Source organism: Ammospiza nelsoni, chromosome 3, assembly GCF_027579445.1.
Source record: "Ammospiza nelsoni isolate bAmmNel1 chromosome 3, bAmmNel1.pri, whole genome shotgun sequence".
Lineage (NCBI taxonomy): Eukaryota > Metazoa > Chordata > Aves > Passeriformes > Passerellidae > Ammospiza > Ammospiza nelsoni.
The window spans coordinates 68,470,684-68,491,945 of record NC_080635.1 but is presented as its reverse complement, the minus strand read 5'-3'; the positions used below and the strand labels follow the sequence as shown (position 1 = coordinate 68,491,945).

The 21,262-nt window shown below is 38.5% G+C and overlaps 1 protein-coding gene across 1 annotated transcript in view; it reads right to left on the bottom strand.

The window, feature by feature from the left end:
* Positions 1 to 21,262, bottom strand: part of LAMA4 (laminin subunit alpha 4) — a 96,564-nt gene that overhangs the window by 6,200 nt on the left and 69,102 nt on the right. The window contains exons 22-35 of the mRNA XM_059467588.1: positions 19,232 to 19,365; positions 17,907 to 18,078; positions 15,765 to 15,896; positions 14,602 to 14,744; positions 11,094 to 11,229; positions 9,831 to 9,968; positions 8,177 to 8,310; positions 6,792 to 6,956; positions 5,903 to 6,056; positions 5,028 to 5,218; positions 3,319 to 3,508; positions 2,331 to 2,486; positions 1,339 to 1,498; positions 211 to 341 (exon numbers count right to left, since the gene is read on the bottom strand). Of these exons, the coding sequence (XP_059323571.1) occupies positions 211 to 341; positions 1,339 to 1,498; positions 2,331 to 2,486; positions 3,319 to 3,508; positions 5,028 to 5,218; positions 5,903 to 6,056; positions 6,792 to 6,956; positions 8,177 to 8,310; positions 9,831 to 9,968; positions 11,094 to 11,229; positions 14,602 to 14,744; positions 15,765 to 15,896; positions 17,907 to 18,078; positions 19,232 to 19,365 (2,136 nt within the window). The remainder of the gene's footprint in view (positions 1 to 210; positions 342 to 1,338; positions 1,499 to 2,330; positions 2,487 to 3,318; positions 3,509 to 5,027; positions 5,219 to 5,902; positions 6,057 to 6,791; positions 6,957 to 8,176; positions 8,311 to 9,830; positions 9,969 to 11,093; positions 11,230 to 14,601; positions 14,745 to 15,764; positions 15,897 to 17,906; positions 18,079 to 19,231; positions 19,366 to 21,262) is intronic.

Below are 21,262 nucleotides of genomic sequence, written 5' to 3'. Positions count from 1 at the left end.
AGTAAAGTGATCTGAACTTGCCACAGGTGTTATTTTTAGTATTTTAAAGTAAATATTTTGTTTGGTTAATCTAAGATGTTATCATATTTAGGGGAGAAATAAGAATCAGTTAATGGCAAATTTGTAAGACAAAATCTACATGTAGCAAAGCCCAAGTAAGTGGAAGAGAAACCAGTCAAGGCAGTGGAGGAGATGTGACCTTGTTTATACCTGTCCATTTCTCATGTGCATATTCAGGTACTCTCCATTCACGCTGTGACCATGCAGTAGGATTCCTGAGCTGCTTCGAGGACGTATTTCAAAAACAACTTCAAATTTCAGGCCTAAACTGAAGGATTCATCTGTGAAGTAAAAAGAATAACTTTTTTGTTCTTTTTGTCATCTGAGTTAGTGATGAAATTGGACATTTATTCAAAGTCAAAGTAGAACATCAGAGGGTGGATTTTATTTGTTCTTCAAACTATTGAAATATGAGATAGCATGATGTGCTGTCAATGACCCATTTCAACTCTTATTTTGATTGGAGTACTAATAAAGGTTTATTTACTTTTCTCATTATTTAGAAAATGTATTTTGTTTAAAAATGTTTCTTAGCAATAAAATGGACAGCAGAAAGTAAATTATTTGTATTTTTGGCAGTTTCTTATTGTGCAATTTCCTAGACACTCAGAAGTCATTATTGAATGAGTGGGAGTTCACTTGAGCTTTGATGATTCAGTCGGAGAAACTCCCTTTTTCAAACTGGTGACAGGCCAGAGAGCAAATTAGAAACACTAGTCTGATTCTTCTTGGTGCTGCCAGTGAATAGGGTTTTGCAGTTTCCTTTCCTGTTCAGATCAGAGCCTATGTGACTGAAACACCCTCCTAAAACTCTTCCTGGAACACAGAAGGCCAAAATGACAGAAAAGATATGTTCTGTCATGCTGTTCTGTATCAAGACGTGCCGAAAGCCTTTCTGCAGGATTTTTTATTTACATGTTAATTAAAAAAATAAGGGATGACCATTTGATGGTGTACTTGGTCTTTGCCATGTTGACTTCTATGCTAATTTTTAACATATTATGGTCTGTTCCCTCACTAAAATTATTCCCTTATTAAATTATTATTTGAAACACATACATACATACATACAGATGTGTTTATTTAACAATGTTAAGTTTCACAGTGACATTGTGACCTGTCAATATCATCTGCTTAGCACAATAGCGATCTGTTTCTGATAATCCTTACAGCTCACAGCCTTGGAAATTACCACACTCTTTAGTGAAAAATGCCATTCTGAAGCACAGTGAATACCACAGTCCTATTTGGGGATACATTTGGTTAGGAGTATATTACCAAGGACGACATATCCTCCTTCTGATGAAAAGTATGTTCCTGCTTCTGATGGGCCTTCAAAGCAAGGTGTTACACTAAATGTCTGTGAAGCTGAAGTAAGTGGTCTTCCATTGAGCTGGAGGTTGCTGAGACAGCCACTAAAGCTGTAGACAGAGCTAATCTGAGGGGTAAAAAAAGCCTTGATTAGTAAATAAACTGCTTGTGGAAGGAAAAAGATTCTTCTGCCCTTAGTTTTACTTGTTTATAAGCTGTAAGGCTGTGATTGTCTGCACATCAGTTTTGAACTAAAAAAACAATTTCCAGAGAAGGGAAGGAGGAAAAATGGTTCTCATAGCCTCTCATGTCTTTTTGATGACTTCAAGGTAATTCCAGCTTGTGTTGTTTCTCAGTCCTTACTGAACCGTGAGAAACAAAACACAAGTAGGGTGAGGCAGTGCTATACACATACCTCATAGCCTCAAGGCAAGATGGTCTACTTTTTCAGAGTAGTTTATCAATCTTGTTAGGCATATAACACTAACGATTACCTTGAAAGAGAATATAATGTTCATTGTTGGTTCAACACTCCTTTCCGTATACTTCAGTACCGAGCTGTAGAACAGAATCCTGACCTCTAGGTATCGTCTTAATTAAAACAGAGGTACTGTGAGAACATCAAAATGTCTCCAAAACTCATTCTGTATCTCAGACCTCAGGGTGAAATTGATTTTGCCTAACATTACTTGTCTCATCTAATTTTGGATGTCACTAGGATTTTTCTGTTCCTTATGGACCCTTGGTTTCCCAGCTGCTGCTGCAAGGCTGTGGAAGCCTTACCCAGCTACCACCAGCCCAGCCCTGTGGAATGCTCTATACATGAGCTGAGCTGTCTGCTCCTTAGCAGGACGAGGGTCAAGATCTTAGTCAGATTTTGTCTGATCTCATCCCTACAGTCAGCTTTTGTTTTAACTTTACACAGAGGAATGGGGTCGGTACATGGAGATCTGCTTTACCTGGATGTTTTTCACAGCTTTTCCAGGAGCTACACCTCCAATATAGAGTGGTTCAGTGACTTGCCAACCATTCGCATTCCCATCAAAAGATTCTTCTAGCACTCGGAGACCATCGATTATCAAGCGACCGATATTTTTGCCTCTAATAAAAATCACCTAGGAAGGGAAAAAAAATGTGGAAGATTACTTTAATCTGTTAATGGATCACTACTGTGCATTAGAAGAAGATGAGACATTTGAGAAGAAAAGTGCATGAGTGATGCTCTACAAGGCTATTTTGCTAACTGCCAGTATTCTTTGCTGGACAACCCTCATTTTTCACATGCATATGAAGGCTAGATAGTAAAACTGCTGCCCTTCTTACATTCTGGTGTACTACAAGGCAGAGATAATTAAGGTGTCATAAGGTCTACTGAGATCTACCTATCGCTGCATTTAGCATTTTCACGGTCATCATTAGTTTTATGGTATGAATTCATCCAACCTCCTTTAAACACTTAAATGCCCAAGTCAGTAGTTTAGTAGCTGTAGACTTCCTCTGTAGTTAATGAGGAGATACCTACAGAGGGAAATTCACCTTGACTCCTAAAATTGTCTTTTTATTTTCATAGACTACTGAGGCAGCCTAAGACAGCTGTGCTCCTTTCTTAGGCACTTCAAAGACATTTGCTGAACAAAATTATTCTAGTCTTTCCTTTAATAACTCATTTAACTCTTAATTGCCTTACTGCTCTGCTTGCTTCCTTCATTTCTGTTCAGCTGTTAGTGTTGGGAATTGCTGAATTTTTATAACTGACTCACTTTCCTGTCCCTAGTTAATGACTTAATAAAATGCTGCGAGGAAGAGCTAAAAATATTTATGGAAGTTTCTCAACATATAGGCATGTTTATGAATACATGAATGAAAACTCCCTGAGCTGTCACATGAGCAGTGTCTTTACTGTAGCCTTGACAGCATGTGCCATCATGATTTCTTTGTTTTACTTACATTGTGCCACAGACCATCATTGTATTTCTCTTGGCTCTTAATCCTTATCTTCTGGTGACCGGCGTTAAACATAAAAATGAGTCGGCCATGAGCAACAAAAAGGGCCAGGAAGTTGGTCTCTTTTTGATCCGAAACGTAGCAAATCATTCCGTGAGATGAGTGAGTTTTCAGACTGATAGAGAACTGAGCTCTGGCACATAAAAACACAATATTCACATTAAAGCAGATACTTTTGATTTAAATCAAATGTCAGGCAGAGGAAGATTGAAATTTTCCTTTCATCCAAAAAGATATTCATCTGCTTTATGGAAGTAGTGTTTCTGAGAAACATTCTGTGCTGGTTTTTTGAGCAGAAGTCAAAGCTGGAGAAAAAGTTTCCTGGTGAAGAACATTTTTTCAAAAATTAAAATCTCTAGAGGGAATAAGTTCAATGCAGACCACCAAAATCTGACAGTACATTTCCTTTTATGTTAAACAGCAGGGCTGAGGGGATTTTTAAGTGTAATGGCACGGAGGCCTGATGTTTAAGGCCTGTCTGTTATACCAGACTCGATTGAAGCTTCTCCTTCCTCGTAGTTCCTTGTGAAGTCCAACAAAGCATAGGAAGTCATGCCACTGTTGGTTTGACACTGTCACAGTGAAAATTTCTTGAGTGATTGCTATTATTACTTATGGTCTAAAGCATGGCAAAGCTGTATTGGTGTAGGACAGTGCCAGAACTGGTTCCTCCTTCTTCTGATGTCAGGTCTAACCTAGTTTCTATTTTTCATATTGTGTCAAGCGTCTATACATTACTAATGGCCTCTGTGTGTACATTCCACAGACACTCAGTCCCTTGCCAATATTGTTTTAAAATGACACAACTCATTACTTTTTAAAAATGAACATTACTAAAATGAAGCTTTAATAAAATTTGGCAAATTAATATATGTTTTAGGAATGAAGGGGGGATGAAGGTATTAGAGTTTGGGTTTGCCTTCATATGGGTGCCATCAGAATTGCCCGAAGTTAAATGTATTGAATTAAAATGAACATAATGACTTTCTAATTTAAATCAGGAAAGAACACTCTTTTTTTCTGAGTTAGTGGTCTGGTATGCTTCCAGGAAGTGCTGTGCTGTTGAATTTATAGTCTTTAATGGAAAATATTAAACCAAAATCCTTATTGGATTTTGAATATTGCATGAGATATTTTGTGGGAACATGAATATTAAATTTCAACAGTATCTGGACTCATTATTACTTAGATTTCCATTATGGCTTGAGTTGGACCAGGTTTTCATGGCTTTTTGTCTTGCTGCACTGTGAAGATTAAAATAGTGGCAAGGTCCACTCAGCATATTACTGCTTCCTTTCTGCTTTAATGCCTTTACTTCTTGTGTAAAGAGACTGATTATTGTGCAATGCTTGTATAGAACTAACATTCTTAAAATCTTCACACAAATAGGCAAGGAGACACATTTTGTTAAAATGCAATGCGCATGAAGCTTCCACAAGAGGGATGTAACTGGAAACACAATCTATGCTTTTCTCTTACTCAACTGAAGCACCTTTTAATATAACCTAACAGCAGGCTCAACACAAAATTTAGCCTAAGATATAAAGGAACAAAGCCAGGATAACAGTAGAAATGTGTCCCTTAAAAAATAACTTGAAATACATCATTCTCCTCCCCAGCATATTTCATTTTTATTTCTAAAGTCACTTTACCTTTGACTGAAATCCTTTGGTATGTGGTCAAATTCTTGCCGGCTGTTTGCTGTTCCTCCAAATTGATAGGCATGTTCAGTTGCCTTGGGATTCATGGGCAGGTGGCACTGAGGCTCTTTTTGCAAATTCACTTGATAGAGTTTTTTGAGGCCAGATGAAGGCTGTGCAATCTTGTCTTTATCTCTTCCCACCTTCATAGAAAAAGAACTATTAACCAGAATTTTTAGCTAAGATTGGACATAATAAAAGAGCAGTATAATTTATATATGTAAACTAGTAATATATTGTTTCCCTACATAAATACCAGGGTTGTTTCTGAGTCAAATTTTCCTAGAACAGATCTACTGTAAATGCTGATTAGGACAGAACAAAGGATAAACAAAGTACTTGTGCAGCTAACATAATTACAATTATTATTTTTGCAGTTTTCCTAATCAAATCTTTTTCTCTCTGCTTTTGGTGATATCAGCTATATTATAGGCACGAGAAGATATGCTTGGACTAAAAAGTCTGCATGCTGGAGGAAGGTTTTTCCCCATTTATATTAATATGTGCTAATTGTACCCAGTAGAGAGCCATACAGAAGCAGATGAGAACAGAAGCAAGCTTTTTGCCTTTAGAATACAGAAGAAATCAGAAAGGATTGTTTCTGAAGCACTGTTTTGTAGAGGTCAGGTATTTTATTTTATAATTCTAGCAAAAGAGAATGATGCAAGTGTAGATAGATTGGGTCAGGGCAATCATTTCCAGTGATGGAATATGTAAAGGAACAGGATCCTGTTCATATATTTGGCATTGCCTTTATGCATTTTTGATCCATAATTTGGAGAATTTTGGAAAACTTTAGAGTGGTACTGGAGCAGTTTATAGCAGACCTTTTTATTACGGTTTCCTTTGGCTTTTGATGAGTTTTTTCCTTTCTTATGGAGAAGAGCAACTGGAGGAGATTCAACAGGGCATCCATACAAAGATGCCTGAACTTTCTCAGAGTACTTCTGGAAATCCTCCACTTCAACCTCTTGATCCAACCTGTGTTTCAAAGAGGAGATGACAAGAACAGCTTTTTTTTCTCAAGTGTTAGAATTGTCTGCATAAAAATCTCAGAATTTTACATTTATAGTTTAAATTATATTTGAATGGGTTTAAATTATATTTAAATATTATATTAAATTATATTTGAATGGTTCCTTCTTGGATCATGGATGAAAGTACACATTGATCAGTCAATGTATGGGTAACGAGGACAACCCATACTACATCTGCCTTTTGTATACATGCTGGCATAAACAGAGTGCTAATCTGCAGCATCAAATTCAACTTCAAAATTTATATAAGAATATTTCATAAAACAATTAAGATCAACACATTCTGACCATTTTTACATGACCAAAGTCCTAACCTCCCCAGCTTCTGCAAGATGTCTTAATACAATTTTGTTTCAAAGGCAGACCTGAGAGCTACATAATATAGATGTAAATTACAGCTATGCAAATTATTCATTGCACCAGCAGCATTAGCAGGTGCAGTACCGAAAGCTTATTTCATCAAGTTATTCCCACCTTAACAATATCTTAACCTAGCAGATCTGTGCCAACAGATTACATGGCAAATAAGGTAAGAATCTTATTCACACATGCGGTCTAGCCTCACAAAATGAGAGAGGAATTTTTATTGTGATGATAAATCATTTCTCATGAGCTACTATTCAAGCTGTCAGGCAGGGCAGTGACTGCCTGTTAATGTGTTTGGGAGGATGTTACTCACCTAGTGAAGTAGGCATTGCTTATGCAGCCAGTGAAGTTGGCTTGCTGTGTTCTGAGGGGAGAGCCACCAAAATAAAACTTCTTGATGCTGTCTGGGCTTTTCCCTGCTCTGTCCTTTGCTGGGTTCTTCTTGCTCTGTTTCTTGTCATCAACAGTCAGCTCATACCTGCAGAGCAAAGCATCCATTTTGCAGGCTAGCTTTGGAAACGTCGGTGCCAGTGGTCAGACAGCACAGTACATGCACCCAAAATGCTCCACTCAGTGCATACACACTCAGTGGTGCTGCTCAAAGGCACGAGAGGACCTTGATTTCAGCTGTGCAGTGCAGTGCATTGGCAAAACTGTGTACACAGGCCCGTGGATTGAATATTACCCTGCAGTGAATTGTCAAGTCTAAAATTGCACAGTGAAGAAAGACAAACTAGGGGGTTGCTGATGAAGGGATGGAGCCACCTTTGGGGTAACATAAGATCCAAGCACACGCTAATTGTTTATGATCCTCTCCCTTTCTCTTTCATCACAGTGCAGTGTTTGAGCTTTTACAATTCTTTTTACCTAATCTGATTTTGCAACTTACAAATTGTTGCAATAGTCAGGGATGATTCTCTAGCTTTATAAAGAAACTGATTATACTAAAGCATTAGACATTGATTTTGTTTTGCAAACGCAGGGAAACATAATCCCCAAGGCACCTTTTCACGCCTTCAGCTTTTCAAACTGTGATTCTTGGATGCCAGAAGTCATAGGTACAAACCTTCATTTCCATTAGGAAAGTAAGAATGCTTGTATCTCATAGGTAGAGATATCTCAAGATAAGAATCTCAAGATTCTTAAAGAAAGTTGCTTTGAGCATGTGACCTTCTAAAAAAAATTAAACATATAAACAATAGTAAAACATACCAATAAACCAAAGCTTTCAAGAGTTACAAAGAGCACAGAGAGAGACTTATTTCCTACTGCTGTATTTAGTCATGTTTGTGGCTGCCAGTGCTAAAAATATTTTTAACATGTTTCACTGTGTACATCCCAGATGAATGCTTTATGTGAAGATGCCTCAATCACTATAGGCTAAACTGGGAATTGTTTTAACAAATTAAAAGAATTAATCCTGTTAAAAAATTAATCTCTTGCTAACCTTAAATGTTATTAAACTGTTTTCTTACCTGAGAATGAAAAAAGGACTAAGCTTTCAGAAAAAACTATTTTCATTTTAATAAAAATTCCCATCATCTTGAACTCAGGCCCAGGTTTGTCAGTCATTTTAAAATCAGTCATTTAAAGAAAGCCCCACTCAAGTATTTAAAAGTAAGTGCTAAATGATAATGTGCTTTACAAGAAATATTTATGCTCTAAAGGTAGGGAATAAAAGATGCTGTACAGCTTTACCTTTCTGGGGTGACAGAGGTAATGATGAAATGGGTTTTTCCATCATTGTAATTTCGTTCTGGTGACTGAATTTTGGTTCCACTTGCATTTAAAACCACAGAACCTCTCTCCATAGAGATGGATAATACATCTGACTGAAATACAGACAAAAACACCTTCATAAGCAAGTATTACACAGAAAAAAAATTAACAGTTCTGTGAATTTTTCTGTTGTTTTTATTTTTCTTCTCTCTATGTTCCCCATTTGTGCTTAATTTGCAAAAAGATATACTCTGAGAAGCAAAACAAGAGATGACATCATTAGAATTTATATTGCCAGTTTTAAAGTCTGAATTCTGGGAATTCTGCTGCTGATTATGTTTCATGTACCTGTCACATGAGCTCCCTCCATGTAGCACAAATGTATGATCACATTTCATTTGTGTTTCTGGTATTGTATTGAGCAGCTGCTACTGCGAGATTCCTGCTGTCATAAGAACAAGACATCTTCTTTCTTTTTCTAATTCCCTCTGATCAGACCCGTTCAATCACTCAAAATTATCTCAGAGATAAGATGCGCTATCTGGGTCAGGAGTTTGGGATCACTGTGCCACTAGCAGAATCCTCTCAGTTCCATTAGTGCAAATTCTGCCGCTGTGCACTGGTAGGAATCGTTCTGCCTCATTCTGCCAAGCGCTAAATAGCTGAACTTCTGCTTGTTAAGTAGGGCACTTGGCACCTCAGGATTAGAGCTGTTGAGTTAAAAACATGAAGTGGTGTGTGCGAGGCCTCATTTATGCAAAAGGTGTGGGGAGCTCACACGGTTACTGATTTCAATTGAAGGTAATTCTCCAGGCTGCAACACGGGAAAGTTTGAAGTGGTTATCGGTGCCACGCAGCCTCCCCTGCTGCACTGCTGATGATATTCTGCAAGCATCGCAGAACAGACATTTGGGGGTGGTTGCAAATGTTCTGGCATCTGAGCTCATGCTCGCTGCAGATGTCAGTCTGAGCCTACAGCGTCTTGGGATCGCTTTGTCTCACACAACATTTTGTGGGTGCAAGTCCATATTTGTGCCCGGGTCACACTTCTGAGGGGGTATGCAGAGCAGCCTGGCTTCCCAGAGCTGCAAGGAGCCGTTCTCAAGTGCAGCTTTTCCAGTCACACATGGAGGTCTGAATGCCATCTGGGAATATAGGCAGCTTTGTGACTGATTTCTGTCAGCTCAGCAATGCTCAAAATGCCGTGCCACTAATTCAAACAAACTTTGCTTCTCGGTGATTGTCTGGATGGCAAATGTCAGGTCCTAAATATTATTTGTACTTTGGTAGCACCTGCAGGTCCAAATAGGGATTGCAGTGCTGCTGAGCACAGCAAGATGCTCTGTGCTTTTCTGCCCTAAGGACTTCAGCGAGCACAAGTGGATGCATGTTAATTCTGGGCATATGATCCTGTTATCTTCTCAGCATCAAAATAACATCGAAGCATTACTGGTTTTCATCTATAGATCAAATGCAAACTGTAAAAATGAGGTCACCAGTGAATGCTTCTATATTGCGGACTGCTTTATCTTGAAACCATAAAGTGAGAAATTGTATTATTCCCCTAGTATTCTCCTGGGAAAAAAATTAAAAGGTAAAATAAAACAAACAGTAAAAAAAAAAAGATACTTACTCCTTCAGAAGAGTAAAACAACAGCCCACTGGGCTGTAAGGTCCGGAAATTAAAGCCTCCTTCAAACTCAGTAAAGAGGGACACTTTTTGGCTTGATGCGATGAAGCTCTCACCATTGAAATATGCGTTGCGGGACATCTGTGTATTGAATAAAACTAAATTAGAAGTACAGCTCAAAAAACATTCCAATAATACAAAGAATGAGGCTATTTCTTTATTTTCTTTTTTTTTTTTTTTAACAGTTGCAGCCAGTTCAGTTCTAAAAACCAATTTTTCCTGCATATCTTACCCTAATTTATATAGGCTTTCTCTCACATAATGGGAAAATCTTGAGAAAGTGTAGCAATTTTAGACTAAGTCAAATTATTCCCAACTTCCTGGGATCTTGGTCCCATCCTAAGTCTGCTGATGTTAAAGAGCATGACAAGTAGAGGCAGAGGTGCTCATGCGCCTGTCTGAGCTGTGTGGCACTGTACCACAGTTCCAACATGTGACATGTTACTTTGTGCGCTGTGCTGGCTACTGGGGTAGGGTGGTCTATAACCCTCTGAGTCTCACGAGCAAGGCTAGGTCCAAGGCAGGACAAATTGCAGATATCTTCCATGTTGACAAAGGGTGAGGTGGTGTGATGAGTTCTACAAGCAATCCTTCCTCCTCACAGGTTTGCAGCATGGCTTTTGATAGACATGGCCACAGGAGGAAGACGCCAAACACTATCTGGATTTGCCAGCCTTGCATTGTACTGGACAAATGGTGAATGATAGAAAGAACCAGAAGCTAAATGGCAATTTTCTCAGAGCTAATGCTGGTGCAGTTGGTGTGTGTATCACAGAGGAAGAGCTGATCTGGCTTAAAGGGAGAACTCATTTGAAGGGTGAATTTTTTGCTGTCTTTTCCATTTCACACATCTGTATTAGGATGCATGTAAGGATGATTCTTCTCATATCTTTAAGAAAAAAATGAATTACACTGGAATATTTCCATTCAGAATGCAATACATAATTTATTGAGTTTTCACATTGCAGTTTCACATATGAGAAGAATTTTAAGTGAAACACCTTGTGCTATAGTTCAGAGTGAAAACTGGGTATTATGTCAGCAGACTTAACAGACACACACAAACCCACCACCTCTGCCAGTCAATGAGTGCACAGTCATTTCCTTGGTGGAAGACTGTCTTTCCATTGTTTGCAGTAAAACTCAAGCTCCCAGCCATACCCATTGTCAAAATTGCTGTTATGTCACAAATGGTGTTATGCTTACCAGTGAATCCTCTGGGCACCCATAGCTGATTCCCAGGGTTCCTGGTTCTTCCAACAAGTTGAAATCCTTCTTTTGGAACTGGAAACCCTTCATGCAGCCTTTAAAGCTGATACTTCCTGCCAGATGTGAACTAATGCTGTTGGACAACAATGCCAAACAAACTGCAGTTAGATAGCTCTTGCCTTCCTGAACAGGATTTTGTTGCCAAGATGTTCTAAAGAATTTTGGAAGAGCTTCAGTTATTTGCCTCACTAGTGCACAATTCTTGTATCTTTATGTAAAACAACTAATGAGCCACATTCTATGTTTTGAAAAGTCAAGATGCACCAATTATGATAAAAATAATGTATTTATAACTACTTACAGTAAAAATAAATATATTTTTATCTCAATTTTTTTAGCTTTGAAGAGAAGTTCTGATTTAGGTTTCCTGTCTTGCTTTTACTAGCAAGCTCCATTCTTGGCTTTGCAAGCAAATGGGTGTGGAGCGATAGAATGTAAGAAAATAAAGATAGTGCAGAAGGTAGTTTCACACCTGAGGAGTTGCAGCTGTACTAATCACCAAAGACTAAGAACAGGCCTGTCCCTAATAGGCCACAGCTGTGTCCAATAAGAAGAAGGGTGCTACCAAAGAGTGGGTCAGCTGGGTGAGAAGAGAGTTGGAGTTTGTTGGCTGAGCTGTGAAGAAGAAGGAGTCAGTGCTGTGAGGATCTGCTCATGAGAAATCACTTAGAAGGTATGGAACTTTTTGCAATAAGATGACAACAAATGGGTCTCTATTTCTTATGAAAAATACTAACAAAGGTCAGGGAAGTAAGAGTAAGTTCTACTTGCTGATGTGTGGGTTTACATAATTTTAAATGAGAGTAGTGGGTGGGCTTCCAGGATCATTTTTATGTCAGATTTGAGGTAGATAGCACAGCAGTGAATCCCAATTGCTCCTACTCATAGCTCTTAGTTTTTCAACTCCACACATTTCCAACATACCAGCACAATATTACAGCACAGGATGATTATAATTGAATTTATCCTCACAAATCTCAAGGTGCATGAAGAAATCATTTGCATAAAATCACAGTGAGTCTGTGATAGGGGTAAGAAAATTACATGGGAGCTGCTGCGTACCAGTCCAGGAGATAGTGAGGGAGCAAATACCCTGAAGGAGTGGGTGTGAAATCCAGAGTTCTGACCTGGCTGCCTGGAAGCAGTCTTTGTCCTTTAAATAAGATGTGCCTTAGCAGTGGGACTCTCTTCACCTCGTGTGACGTGATACTGTTGACATTGCTACCTGCACTTGTTGTCTGTGAGTTCCTTTGCTCCACAGTGAAAGCAGCAGGAAGGCAAAACCAGCAGGAAGGCTTCTGCCATCCTTACTGGGATTTGGATCAAATTGTGGGGTATCAATTAACCACTATAATCTTTACTCTGATTGGATGTGACAAATATGTCTTTCTGTCAAATGCCACAACATTTTCTAGAAACAAGCTATAGAAGAAAGGCTTCTGAGGTAATTTCTTCATTCAGTTAAGAGTTAAGTACCCAGTGCTCCTACCTACCTTTAGCTTTCTGCTTTATGCAGTGAGTGAGGTGGGATAAAATAATGTATGGTGGTACTTCCAGATTCATTTATTTGGAGAAAAAAGGCAATTGACAGAGAAAAATGCGTTTGAAGAGAGAAAATTATGTTGCTTCAGGAGAATATTAGACTACTATAAGACTAGAGCTAGTTTCCCCACGCTGCTGCTGCCCTGCAGAGTTGGTTAAATGTGAGTCTGTCTGCAAAGAGGAAGCATAAATATCAGTAGTAGATAGCAGCAGCAGTAGAGAGAGTAGTACATCATCAGTAGGATACTAACTTATGCTCCTATAAAAATAGAATGATGCCACCACGTTTGGTCTGTACTTTTTGCTGACTACTCTTGTAAAGAGAATGAAAGCTGAGTATAATATCAGAGACAAAGCTGCACCTCTGCTTAAATAATTTCTGTACATATTTTTTAACATTATAATTGATAATATTTTTACAATGCCTACGGTATTTTTTATCTGATACTGCCTATTAATTGAGATGCTATTTTTCCTGCTTTGACAGTACCTTCCAGGTGTTTTTCAGAATAACCACAATCTGCTTGGAAAACTGCAGGCATAATTCATGTGATTCATCATTTGTCCTATATTTGTGAACAAGTCTCATCTGCCATTGAGCTGCTCAATTGCCTAGATTTCTAGGTCCTTCTGGGCTTTTTTCTGTGTTCTTTAGCCTTGATTAATGAGAGTAATTTTCACCATCCTTCTGTACTTTCTTTCTAAATCATTAATGTATTTAATACCAGCCCTGAGAGAGATCCTTTGAGGATGTGCTGTAGACTTTTTGTACTGTGAAAATTGAAAAGTTACTACTATGTCCTATTTTCTCTTTCCCAGCTGCTTTCCAATCCACTGCAGCATTTTCTGTCTCCACTCCACTAGCTATCTTAATAGCCCTTTATGAAAGACCTTTGAAAAGAACTATTTGAAAGGACAGTTAGGGTTATACTCTGTTTCTCCCTTGCCCACCACTTGCCTGCACGTTCAAATAACTACAGGAGATTGAAAGGCATAATTTTTCTTTACATGAAGTTTATCACTGTCTTAAAAGCTTAAAGATTAAACACTTTGTATCTCAGATATTATTTTTCAAGTCAGCAGTTAATTCTGACAACAAAATAAAGAATAAAATGTCACAAGATTTACCACTAAGTCCCAGAAGCTGTTGCTCAACATTTGCTTTTTTTTTTTTTTTTTTTTTTTTTTTTTTAACATGGAGGGTATTCCTGTTAGCAGTTATGACACTTGAAACAGCAGCTGGAGCCTTTTTGAAAATTCTGGCCTTGCTGTCTGACCCTGGGAATGCATACTGCCTATCAGAAGAGAATATTCTTCTTCAAGTAGCCAGTCTGCTCTCAGGGCGTGACCCTGGGGTCCAGCAGATTCCTGTGGCAGGAAATGAGAGTTGCACAGTCTACTGAGATTAAACTGCATTTCTGTCAAATGGTACAATAGGAAAATGAGACCTTTTCTTCCCACGCCTACACAGAGACAACTGACTTCGATCCAAAGAGAACCTGAGACAAATCAGAACTGAAATGCTTAGTGGGAAAAAGATCATCTTTAGATTGAAAATGTGGCTGGTAGAGAGTTTTGGTCACTTTTTGCTGAGCAAGAAGCAATACCAATTTTATATGTTAACATGTTTTCTGAAAAAGCCTTTTTGTTTGAAGAACACAACTGTTCCTGTTACCCTTTCTAAAATAGGGCCAGTGTCAGTAAAATTTAATTGTGCTGGATCAAGCCTTGTCTTGAGTACTTAAGAGTTCTGAGACACACTTAAAAGAGTGTCTGAAGGGTTGTTTTACATAAGGTTGATGCCAAAGAAATTGTTTCATTCTTACTCCTTAAGGACAGGCCATACAACTTTACATATGGTGATTAATTGAAAATACTGATTTAATCTCATTTGTAAACCAACCTGGAGTGCAAGATCTCAGTAGGTGCTCCTCCAATGTAAATGTCTGTGAAGGGCATTGCTGTTCTTTCATTGTCCACACTTTTTATGTGTCTTCTGTCTACTACCAAGATCATCTTCTTGGAATTGTGATATATAATAGAAATCTGAAAAGAAAAGCATGTGCTTAGAAGTGTAATCTTTTATTAGCTGTTATGGTGATCTTGCAAAATTGATTGCATCTTTGCACCTTCTGTTTGAAAAGTTCCTCCCATTTAACAGAGAATTTGGTTGTAAATCGGGAGAGGCTGACAGTGATTACTAGTAGGAAGTTTGTTTTGATGTCACTATTTTTCTGATGACTGAATCCTCAGGATATTTCAATTAAGAATAAAGAAAAGGTATCAAATTCTACAGTGTGGCAAACAGAAGTTCTGTAAACTTCAGAATGCTTTCTTGATTTATCCAACAGTTAAGGCATACTTTTAAAAAGTTATTTTATTGTCAAAGCATAAAAAGTTAAATTGTTCTTTGCTTAAACGTGAACAGATCTATAGCCGTAGTTTTGGTCACGAACCAGACTTTGAATTGACATCAAGTAAAGGGCAGGAGAAGCAACTCACTATGGGGGGAATTTATTGCTGTCACAGTTACATTGGCTTACAGCAAATTCCCTGAAACTAAATGCAAGTAGATATTTTACATCTGCCAAAGTCCCTAAAATACTGTGCGTATATAAAAGGTTGCTACCAAATCAACTCTCTTTTCAAAGGAAATAGTAAATGCTGTAATTCTTGTAATGCAAAGCATAATAACTAAGGTGATCAAGTTATCATAATGACATGGTTTTACTTGAGGAAAGTTTTATATTTGATATCAAGGACTGTCCTTGATATAATTTCATATGGAATTAATAAAACTTTCTCCCATGTGAATGGTCCTGTCCTTGGCTAGTAATACACACAATCTGTCTACAAGCACTGATTTATGAGGAGGCAGGGACAGCCTTCCCTTTCCTCTGCTTGGAACTGGTGGGACTTGCATGCCCTCTGCTCTTCTGCCTGTTCTACCATATCACTGCCTGCCCCTCGTCCTTTGGCACCTTTCATGGCCATTGGAGCAATTATTTCTGCTTGGAGCCTCTGGGATAATTGGCCAAACAGCTGTGATAGTGACCACATCTGTACCTCATGAAATTTAGCATCGTTAATCCTAGCCTTCCTCATGGAGTCCTCGAGAAGCACGGGGCCGCTGCTGAAACCAAAGTCATAGCGGAGGTACAAGAAACCGTTCTGCATCTCTAGGCTGAAGAACATGCTCTGTGTGAAAACAAAACAGCAGTCAGAAAAGGACTGTGTGGCAGCAATTAAAAAAAATTTATAAATAGAGTTATAAGATTGACATTGGGAAAAGTATGCTGGGAAATAAATTTTTATTTGTGGAAGTCTAACACATTTTCTACATTTTTATATTTGTAATATATGTTTATGTATGCACATGAACATAAAATTGTTTTATAAGTGTCGCTTTCTTGGAACACTTGGAATTGTTTCCTTATAGAAATAGTATTTGGTAGTACAGTGATGTCACTATTCTCTACCAGCAAGGTATTCCTGATGTGAACACACCTATTCACTGTTGAAATAATACCACATGCCCTAAATGAAAGATATTGGACTGGTGAAAGCAATGTTGTGCTCACATGGCCGTGTCTGCATTATGAAGTTCTATCACGATGTCTGTAATTGCTCAGGATTTTGTCTTTTCACAGCCCTAATCAGCACTGATGTATTTACTGAAATGATGGCAATAGCTGGAGTGTATTTACTATGTATTTGGTTTCTAGAATTCCTGACTGCTCCTACTTTATGATTCAGTTTCTGTTTTGTGGCTGGGTGATCTAAATTTTATAAACAGGAGCTGTACTTTAGAAAATCTTTAGGGAGTGCTTGAAATGAAGATCACCCTAGAATTGGTCTTGTTCCAAAACTAAACATAAAGAAACAGAAACAAAATTTTCAGCAAATGTGCATCTGGGTTAATGCTTTCAATGTTTTGTCTTCTCTCCTGGTGTTCATGGCTAATGGAAACATGGGAACAATAATTCTCAATTCACTACTGCAAACTAAGAATTGCTGTCTTTGACATAAATGAGTCCACCTTCTGACTCTAAAGGAGTAGGTTTTAATCTAGCACTTTTAAATGAAACTGTGGCTTGGGTTTGTTCTTGAAAACTTGAAAATTAAACAAGGATTACATTAAGAATATTTATGAGCTGGACTACCTTACACAGACTTTCTAAAAGTGCTTGTGAGCAGGCAAGGTCTCCCACAGCTGATATCCAACTTGATTACAGTTTCAAATGACAAATACAAAATGCATACATCTCCAAGAAATGTCTAGGTGCTTTTGCTGTGAAGAAAAATGAGTGCTCTGCAACTTTTAACAGCAACTGCTTAGTCAAAACTTCCTAAGAATAAAGGTTAGTGGCAGCATGCTATGCTGCAGAGCAAATTGCTTCCCACCACCCTCCTCTGGAAGTTACTCTAAAGGCAAACACTACAGAGTAGCTCTTCTAATAAGAGTGGATTTTTTTTTTTTCTAAATGCTTAAAGCAATGTTACATGTAGGTGTCTACACAAGTGTCTGTCTGTGGATTGCATCTGCATAGAAAAATATTTTCTGTGGCTTTTCTAGTCTTTTCTGTAATCCTGAGCTTGATATGGAAATGCCCAAAGACAAAAAAAACCCCCAAAACCCCATGTTTGTCTTCAGAAGATATTTTCATGTCTTCAAACTCTTACAGAGATTGCATCAGTCTCACACTTCAGAAAAGCTCCTGACATTTGGATCAAGCCTTTTTATTTGGACTGCTTTCTATTTTCAGTAACTTAAATATTTAAATCTAGTACAGCCTGAGGCACAGTTATAAAGTGGCAGCTACCATGAAGTGGCTGCTTTTTGGGAGTTACTTCACAGAAATTTCCTATAACTTTGATTGAGCATTCACATTTAAATAGAGACACAACAACTGGGCTTAACTGGAGTCTGTCTTGAAGTATCATCACGAGCATCTGACCAGTTTGAAGTCCTGACTGTCTCTGGATAAAAGCAGAGTCCAGCTCAGGGCTTTGGCTTCCTGAGGCCTTTGCAGAGCAATTTTCAGTTCCCTCCTAATGTATACATGCACCAGACAAATACAAAGTGTTTCCTCTTCCCAGAAGTTAAATGTGAGGACATATACATTTTGCATTTTCCAAGATGTTCTAGGTACTGAGGGACTTGTGGTGCCAATGGATAAAGGGTAGTAGCAGGAACTTGGTACTCACCCCATTAATCATCAGCAGGATCAATCCATTGTCTGTAGGCGTTCGAACTTCAATGTCAAATCGCGTCACCTGGCTGAATTTTCCCCTCCTCTCAATGTTTCTGGCCAAGGCATAGCCAGAGCCATCAAAGAAATAGCTCACAGCCCTGCTCTGAGTGAAAGCCAACTTATCTCTATGGAAAAAACAAGCAGGGAAGAATTAGTTGGCCCCATTTTTGGTCCCCCATTTTAATTTAGGGGAACTTAAATGCCTTTTACGTACTTTATTGACATAATTGTTCTGAAGTTCTGTTCTGTCTGGCAATAGTGAGACTGGTGACTTCCTTGCAATTTTTTTCTGGGAATTTTTTTTCCTGAGAAATAATGTGTAGCTTTGAAGGGGCATCTAACTCCTTCATCATTATAGCATGCTTTTATCCTGTGCTATACGTAGAGGACGGGAAAATTCTTTACTCATCCTTGTAAAGTGATAGGCCCACAGCACTTCCTCGTTATAAGGATGCACAGATATGTCTATTAAGAGCTTTCCCAGTTTGTGCAGAAATCCATTTGAATTCTCCAAGAACTTTAGCTGACTCTGGTATGCTCTGTTCTGGAGAGCAGCAGCTTGCACTCCCTGTGGGAATGGTGTGGGAAGCTCATTTTCTCTATCCCAACACTTCCTGCATTTCTTTCCAGTGCATGCTGCAAATTACTCTCCTTTTCTTTCCAGGGAGAGGTTCTGCTGTTGCTGCCTGTAGGGTGAGCAAAATGCCTGCTGTGTCTGTGCTAAATGAATGCTGCAGCTGATGTTCACTTCTACTTTAGGAGCTGCATTTCCCAGTTTGTGAAAGCCTCATCTAAGGAATATCTGTGGTGGCTTTAAGTGTATGGCAGCAGTAAAGTTTTGTACAAGCCTTCCTAGCTGGGGGTGGAACTTCCCTCAAGGTTATCTGGCCTAGTAGACCTGACTGCCTGTGTCAGTATCACTTGGAGCAAGTGATTTGAGTCAGGAGAAGCTCTGTCCTAGGCAAGCAGTGGGGTAAGGAGGGAGCCTGGAACAAGCCCCAGCTAATGTGGCACTTTCCTTTATGAAGACATGAACAAGATTGTGAGCTAGCTAGTGGAGAGAACAGGAAAACCATAGAATATCTCACGCTAAAAGTGACTCATAAACAGCCCAACTTCCATACATACATAGATTTATAAATAAATAAAAAAAAATTAAACTTGTCCATGCCTAAGAGCCACCAACTTCCTTCTGGGACGACTCAATACCACCTTCACTTTTTTAATTTGAAGCAGGAATGAGCCATCAGGACCGGCACTTGTAAGACTGTCCCCTACCTGGCACAAGGTGGCGATGTGGCGGTGTCGATGTTGTAGACGCGCTTGAAGTTGTACAGGCTGATCACATCGTCGTTCAGGGTGGCCAGCTCCAGGCAGCCGATGAAGCCGGGTAGGTTTAGGCTAGGAGGGAGCTGTGCAGAGGACAAGAAAGAGTTAAAAGGAGAAAGGTGGCCCTCTTTAGTTGGGTGTTGTGAGAGCATTTGTGCCTGGGATCTGTTTTGTCCCTGTGCAATTCGTATTTTCAAAAGAAAAGGTTGATGCTGCTGAGAATAGTCTTCGTATGATATGGCCTTTGGGCTGTAAGTGAAAAGGGAGCACATAAAAGGTCTCACAGTGAGAGAATTAGGCCGGATAGGGCAACTGCAAACAAAAACTTTTTCTGTGGTTTTGGTGGGAGCATGCTTGGAAACAGGGAAAAAGGTTAAGATTTGACTAATAAGAGAGCTTACTCAATGTCTTTGAATAACTCAGTGAATATTTCATATCTAATGCATAGATATCCTTCACAGCCAGAAAAATAACTGCATACCATAATTAAAGAGAGAGAAATGAGAGAGCTCTTTAAACCCAGGAGACAGGGATTCAAAATCTGTGCCAGTGGGTAATCCTCAGTAGGTATTATTTTGAACAGCTAGCAGGATGTAGAGACTTCTTCTTTTAACAGAGGTCACTGCAAATGGAATTTAAACAGCCACACTGGTGAGGGGAAAAATATAAAAGAATAAAGCTAACAGACTTAGACTATTCTTTTTATATTAAAATATTTTGCCTTGTGGAACAGGTGTGATAATAACACCTCTTGTACTTCAGAGTTTGATCACTGTGTATAGCTTTTCTTCCTTTTTCTCATTATTTTCACTTTCTTATGATACAATAGTAATGGTAATACAGCAATACAGAATATAAGTAGCTGTAAAAGAAAATTGCATTCTTATCTGCAGCACATACATTTGGTAAATGATCATTTTTTTTTTCTTTTGTTTTTTCTAGTCTTTGAAATTATGTTAAGCATGGGAGTTCTAGTGGTTAAGTGGTGCATTTCATATTTGCAAAGTATGTAACAGGAAAGCAAAAGGCTTTTAACAAATCAGGCATTATGTTAAATAAAAGTGTGAGGTGTCCTTTTCTAAGGGGGAGGGACCCAGATGCCTATCAAATAATACCATGAATCCTTTTCTTCCTATTTCCCTTTCCACTTCACTCTCCTCTTTTCTTTTTCCTCTGCTGTGCTCTGGAACAGACTTGGAGGGTTCATTTGCTGGATGACTTTTTGTATGTGCATGTGTGTATGAGACTTATTCTGTCTTCAGTCCTATTCCCAGGCAGTTTGCACCCAGGGCTCAGTAATCCAAAATTCCTGCCATGGCATGTACCTATAAGTCATAACAATGCCAAACTCAGGAATGCATACATATCGAGTTACTCTTTCTTTGTTTTTATGTTTTTAGGAGAGATGCTTGTGGATCAGTATTTGGATCTTTTTAGAGCCTACTACAGTTAGCTTAAAGAATTTAGGATTCTTTTAAGTCTTTCTAGGTGTGTTTTTATTCAGCCATGCAATTTTCACAGCCAAGATTATTCATAGAAATTTTTAAATTCCAAAAGAGGAACTGGTATGTTCACAAAAGCAGGTAAGTGAGGTGCTAATTTATGCTGACTATTAAGAACTAGACTGATGCCACTGTCTCACACGGGTCTTCGGACATATTTTGCACAGGTTACTTTTCATGCTGTTATAAGTCTGGATTTGAATCAGTGATAATTTAAATTCAAACAAATGACTGTATTGCTGCTTTGCCACAAGATCCTAATATTAGCAATACATTTTTGTGACAGTTGCAAAAGAGAAATTCTAAGTACCAAGAACTCATTAGCATTGAAAAATAGTGGTAGCCTGCAAGTTAGGTTGGACTAATAGACCTTTGTTTATGCATGCTATTTAACAGCTAGCAAGCCTTCCTTTTAGTACTTTTCAGGAAACCTGAACAGCAGCTCACAGACACCTGATCGTCATACTTGCATGACAAA